Source organism: Balaenoptera acutorostrata, chromosome 18 (assembly GCF_949987535.1).
Source record: "Balaenoptera acutorostrata chromosome 18, mBalAcu1.1, whole genome shotgun sequence".
In the NCBI taxonomy this organism is placed as follows: domain Eukaryota; kingdom Metazoa; phylum Chordata; class Mammalia; order Artiodactyla; family Balaenopteridae; genus Balaenoptera; species Balaenoptera acutorostrata.
In genome coordinates this window covers 55044582-55050121 of record NC_080081.1, presented here as the reverse complement: position 1 = coordinate 55050121, position 5540 = coordinate 55044582, and the positions used below count along the sequence as shown (strand labels likewise).

At 59.9% G+C, this 5540-nt stretch overlaps 1 protein-coding gene across 2 annotated transcripts; it reads right to left on the bottom strand.

Annotated features, from left to right (window-relative positions):
• Positions 1 to 312: 312 nt before the first annotated feature.
• Positions 313 to 4943, bottom strand: LOC103004539 (protocadherin-8). Of its 2 annotated transcripts, none has more exons than XM_057533029.1 (3): positions 2129 to 4943; positions 1749 to 1956; positions 313 to 1262 (listed from the first exon to the last, which is right to left on the bottom strand). In XM_057533029.1, the coding sequence occupies exons 1-3, from the start codon at positions 4751 to 4753 to the stop codon at positions 886 to 888; spliced, it is 3210 nt and encodes a 1069-aa protein (XP_057389012.1). In that variant the 5' UTR covers positions 4754 to 4943; the 3' UTR covers positions 313 to 885. The 2 variants fall into 2 exon arrangements, with proteins under 2 accessions (XP_057389012.1, XP_057389011.1); XM_057533028.1 differs by having other exon boundaries at positions 2420 to 4943.
• Positions 4944 to 5540: the final 597 nt, after the last annotated feature.

Here is a 5540-nt window from a genome sequence, read left to right as displayed (position 1 = left end):
TCCACTTTTTGGTAGATGCTCCATAAATATTTGTTGAGTAAATAAATGAGGGCAGGAATTTTATAGAGTGCCTGATGTATATGGAGATGCGTATGTTTTACAAAAGTAACAAATATTTTTAATACTTGGATGAGACTCCGATACTTGAAATCCCACAGGTTTACTGTTGCTGGGAACATTAATAATGCCCAAATAATTAGCACTTGAAAGAAGGTTTAATTCTGGTACTCAGATTTTTTGTGAACGCCTGACTGTCGGTAAGTTCACAAAAAGCAGTTAGCAGATTCTTCAAACACATGACAAACCCTTTATTACTCTGCTTGTAAGTGACATGGTTTACAGAAAACCAAATGTAATTAAATAACATTGAACTTGAAATCTACCACGGACTCAAGATATACAAGTTATACTTGGCAAGGCAAAACTTCTCAAACACTAGGTTGTTTCCGGTGAAAGATAAATTTCCATTAAGTAATTCCAACATGTTTCGTTTTTTTTTTTTTTTTTTGTCTTACAGACAGTTCCTTTGGCAATAACTTCCACTTTAGCTTTTATTATATAAAAATATAACAACATTTCATTATATACAAACATTACATTACACCATGTACAGGTTAAAAACACTAAGAAAATGGCAAGCCACAAGGGAAATTAAAGTCAATAGCATGATAAGAAGAATTAAATACTGCACACATTTCATAAAAATTACATTAACTGCATTTTTGTTTGCAAATACCAAACAGTACCAACGTGATTGGAAATAGCTTCCAACAACTTCATTTTAAGGCACATCTTGCATATTTCTATATACAACACTGAAACCGGTCAATAACTTAGGGGCTTCTTGGAGTGACCTGTATATGCGTGACAACATGCAGCATGGGATTACACATTTTCATTGTCTTCCTTCTTTGGGGACAGGTACCTGCCAGGGGAGGACTGATAGAGGGGTACCCCAATCTCCTGCAAGTCTGGGAGCCTCCCTGGACGAGGAGGGGAGAGCAGAGTGACCGTCCTGTCATAGTCTCTGTGTAGCACTTTCTCATAGACGCTCTGCAGCCCCACTGTCTTGGGCAGCTGGGCCTGGTAGTAATTGTCCCTACGCAGAGGATCCCGGGGCAGGGACGTGCTCTTACAGAAGGTCGACATCTGGGCTGGGGGGTGAGTGGAAGCATGCGTGCTGGGCCCTCCAGCGCAGGAGGGGCTCCAGCAGCGGTCAGAGTGGCCCAGGATCTTACACTCCGCGGTGCACGCCCACAGTCCTAACATAAAAGAGAAAGGGAGAGGGCATGATGATTACTGAGATTACACACACTGTGCCTCCGTCTTCAAAGTGTCAGACAGGGTCAGGGCGGCTGAAAAGGAAAGCGTGTAAGAAGATGAACGCCCTGATTCCAGATTTGAAATGAATATTGGTTCCTACAAAGCCACTTTAATACGAAGTTGGCTCAGCTTTAGCTGGAAGCAAAAAAAAAAAAGCAACAAAAAACAAAAAAATTGATAAGCAGAATTTCTCTTCTCAGATAGCAACCTAATAGGATGGGAGTCTGGTTTATTTTAGGTGGTGGAGCTGCCTCGACTTGGCATTTTGAAATTCATGTTTGAGGCAGGCCGGAATCCGGAACTCAAGGACAGAAAAAAGTGAGAAAGAGGGAGGGGGTCTGGGAATGGAGATTGAGAGGAGAGGCTGTTGCAGAAACGGAGGGAGAGAAGGAAGGCTGAATTTGGCAGGAAAGAGGAGTCCTCACCGCTCTGCATGTGGTTGATGAGATCCTTCTTCAGAGCGTCCCCGCTGACGTCGGAATCGCTATCGTTGAAATCACTGTCCCCTTTGCCGCTGTCTTTGCCGCTGAACTTCTCCGCTTCTCGGCCGGAGATGGTGTTGAAAGAATGTCCTTTCCAGACAGCCACAGGGGGCGCCGGCTCCTTTCCGAAACCAGGGGAGGCGCCGTAGGGCTGCAGCAGGGAATGGGGAAAGCAAGCAGGGGTGAGGGTTGGACAAGAAACAAAAACACAAGGGCGACAGGTTAGGCCTCTCCCACGCACGCACACCCAGACCCCTCCAGTCCCTTCCCCCAGCCTGTCCGCGGAGCACCGAGCGGGGCGCCCAGCCGAAGGAAGGCCTCACCTCGGCGTGCGCGCCGCGGAGCCGCTGCTGCCCCTCGAAGTGACAGGAGCTTTCCCCGGTGGCACTGCCGCCCTCCGAGCCCGGCACTTCGGCCGCGGCGACCGCGGGCGGGGGCGCGTCGGCCGCGGGGCTGCCAAAGGGCGCTTTGCCGCTGCCAGGGAAGGTGAGCACGTCGAACATGTTGGGCCTGGGCCCGGCTCCCCGGGCGGCCTCCTCCGGGGAGCCGGGAGCCGAGGCTCCGCCGCCCGCCGCCCCGGGCCGCTCTTCCCGGCGGGGCCCCCCTTTGCGCACCTCCTTCTTGCGTCGGTTGCAGGTGGTGGCGATGGCGATGATGGCGGCCAGAAGCAGCGTGCAGCTCCCGGCCAGCACGATGATGACGATCAGCGGCGTGTCCCATTGTAGCGCCGGCCCCGACGTCGCGAGCCGAGAGCCGGGAGGGCGAGAGCGCTCCGAGTTCGCTGCACTGGCTGGCGACACCAGCCCGCGCCCGCCGCCGGCTGTCACCACGAAGCTGACAGTGGCGGTGGTGGAGAGCGGGGGCCGGCCGCCGTCGGATATGACCAGCAACGCCCGGAATACTCGGCCGGGCGGCTCCTGAGATAGGTCGCCGGTGAGCACGATCTCCCCCGTTCGGCTGCCGATGGCGAAGGCTTCTCGCGGCTCCTGCTGTAGCAGGTCGAATGCCAGCTCCCCGTTGGCACCCTCGTCTGCGTCCCGGGCCTGCACGCGCGCCACGGCCGTGTCCGTTGCCGTGCGCCCGGGGACCGCCACTTCCAGGGAGCCGTTGGCCGGTGCCGGGTGCACCAGGACCGGTGCGTGGTCGTTCTGGTCAAGCACCCGCACTTGCACCAGGGCACTGCTGGAGAGCTGAGGGGAGCCGCCGTCGCTCGCCTGGATGCGCACGTCGAGCTGGCGAAGCGTCTCATAGTCGAAGCTGCGCAGCGCGTAGATGGCCCCCGTAGCCGGGTCCACCGAGACATAGGTGGACACGGCGCCCCCAGCGCGGCCCACCTCGGCCTCCAGCAGCCGGTAGGTGACCTGGCCGTTGCGGCCCAGGTCCGGGTCCCTGGCGGCCACCGTGGCCAAGTAGGCCCCGGGCGGGTTGTTCTCACGCACCGACACCTCGTAGACCGGCCGCGTGAAGAGCGGCTCGTTGTCGTTCTCGTCGCTCACCCGCACCAGGTAGGGCCGTACGGTGCGCAGCGGGGGCGCGCCGCGGTCCTCGGCCACCAGCGTCAGGTTGTACTCGGCGATGCGCTCGCGGTCCAGCGACCCCGCGGTCACCACCAGGTAGCTGCCCGCGTAGGCCGGCTGCAGCCGGAAGTGCTCGTGCCCATAGAGGGCGCAGCGCACCTGCCCGTTGGCTCCCGAGTCCCTGTCCGAGGTGCTGACCAGCGCCACCAGGCTCTCGCGTGCCGCCCCCTCTGGCACCAGCGAGATGGCTCCGGCCTCTGGCGTCCCGGGTCCGGTCGACGAGGTCGCGTCCGCACCCCCGAGAGCAGCGGCGGCGGCGGCGAAGGGCGAGGCGACAGGCGCGCCCGGGGCGGCCAGCGGGGTGATGGCGATGTCCGGCGCGTTGTCATTGACGTCGCGGATGCGCACGATGACCTTGCAGGTGGCGGCGCGGGGCCCGGGGCCGCGGTCCTGCGCCCGCACGTCCAGTTCGTAAGTGTCCTGGCGCTCGTAGTCCACGGGCCCGGCCAGGGTGAGGCGGCCCGAGCGCGGGTCGAGGCGGAAGAGGCGGCGCGCCTCGGGCGGGGTACGGGAGCCGAAGGCGAACACCACGTCGCCGTTGGGGCCCTCGTCGGGGTCCGCCGCGTCCAGGTCGAGCAGTGGCGAGCCCACGGGCGCGTCCTCCGCCAGCTCCACCTCGGCCACGGCGCCCTGCGGGAAGGCCGGGCTGTGGTCGTTCGCGTCCAGCACGCGCACACTGAGGGCGGCCGTGGCGGAGCGCGGCGGGCGGCCTCCGTCCTGGGCCACCAGCTCCAGGTTGTAGGCGGCCTCGCTCTCGCGGTCCAGCTCCTGCAGCAGCACCAGGTCGGCGCACTGGGCACCGTCCGCGCGCGTCTGCAGCTCCACGCGGAAGGGGCTGTGCGGCTCGGCCAGGCGCACGCTCTGCAGCCCGTTGGCGCCCACGTCCTCGTCCACCGGCACCTCTAAGGGTATGCGCGTGCCCACGGCCGCGCCCTCGGACACCTCCACGGGGATCTGGGCCCGGGGAAAGCGCGGCGCGTGGTCATTGACGTCCCTCACCTCCACTTCCACGTGCACCAGCCGGAACTGCTCCTGCGAGAAGCTGACCACGTCGAAGGCCAGCACGCACTGCGGGGCCTGGCCGCACAGCCGCTCGCGGTCCAGGCCCGCGTCTCCGACGGTCAGCTGCCCGTCGCCCTCGCGCACTCGGATCAGCGAGCTGTTGAACTGCTTCATCAGGCGGAAGCTTGTGTCTCCGGACACTTTCATATGCAGGTCTTCAGCCAGGGTCCCGATGACCGTTCCGGGGGCATCCTCCTCGAAGGTGCTGTAACGCACTGTCTTGCTCTGGGCCACGGAGAGCACCCAGCAAAGGCTGAACAGCTGCAAGGGGAAAAGGCAGGGGATGCCCCCGCGCCTCGCTGGACTCATGCCGCCAGCCCCAAGCGCTATTCCAAAAGGCTGAGGGAGAGATTCCTCTCTGGTTTGCAGGTCTGGGCGTGAGTCCCAGGGTCCCCAAAGCACGCTTTTTGCGAGGCGTGTGCGGGAGAAGTCTGCAGGCTGCAGCTTGGAGGTGCCGCCGGGCTCTGAGGACGTGTGGATGCCACCCACGGCCCACACCTCTCCCTCCCCTTTTCTCGCTGGAGCTGCGCTGCCGCGCGCCGCCTCCGCTCTTATAGCCGCCGATATGCAAATCACCCGAACCGGGCAGCCAATGGCGGCCTGGCCCTCGCGCAGCTCCTACGCCAGCCTCTGACAATCCCTTTAGTGTGGAAAGGCTTAGAGGGGAAAACAAGAAATGAAAATTAGGGAATCTTTCCTTTGTTTCTTTAACTCCTTTTGCTTTTTTCCTTTCCTGTCAGCGCTCTGCCTGTAGAGGAGTTGGCACGGGTCTCCGGGCGTTAAAGGAGCGGACGGTTTTGTTAATTGTGCCCCTACTGTGCTGGCTGCTTGAACTGACAGCCATCATATGGGATTTCGCCCCAGTGGCTAGGGACCCCGCGCTCACTCTCTGCATTTTGCACTTAGGAGGCTTTGAAACCGCTCGCGGCCCCCTCTGCACAGACTTGCTCTGCCGGGTGAGGCTCAGTTCGCGTTCTTTCCTAGCTTCCCACGGCGCTCGGAAATAGCCTCTCGATTTAGCAGCCCGAAGGATAAGGGAAAATTGATTTTATTCAAATTTGTGTACGCAGTTGTGTTTTGCTCGTGTGAGCCCCGG

What these genes read in the sequence shown, in the direction of transcription:
- LOC103004539 (XM_057533029.1), bottom strand. Translation starts at nt 4,753, where the DNA reads ATGAGTCCAGCGAGGCGCGGGGGCATCCCCTGCCTTTTCCCCTTGCAG. An exon ending in TCCGCGGCGCGCACGCCGAG is followed by an intron (nt 1,957 to 2,128) that starts GTGAGGCCTTCC and finishes TCCCTGCTGCAG; the next exon opens with CCCTACGGCGCCTCCCCTGG. An exon ending in CATCAACCACATGCAGAGCG is followed by an intron (nt 1,263 to 1,748) that starts GTGAGGACTCCT and finishes CTTTTATGTTAG; the next exon opens with GACTGTGGGCGTGCACCGCG.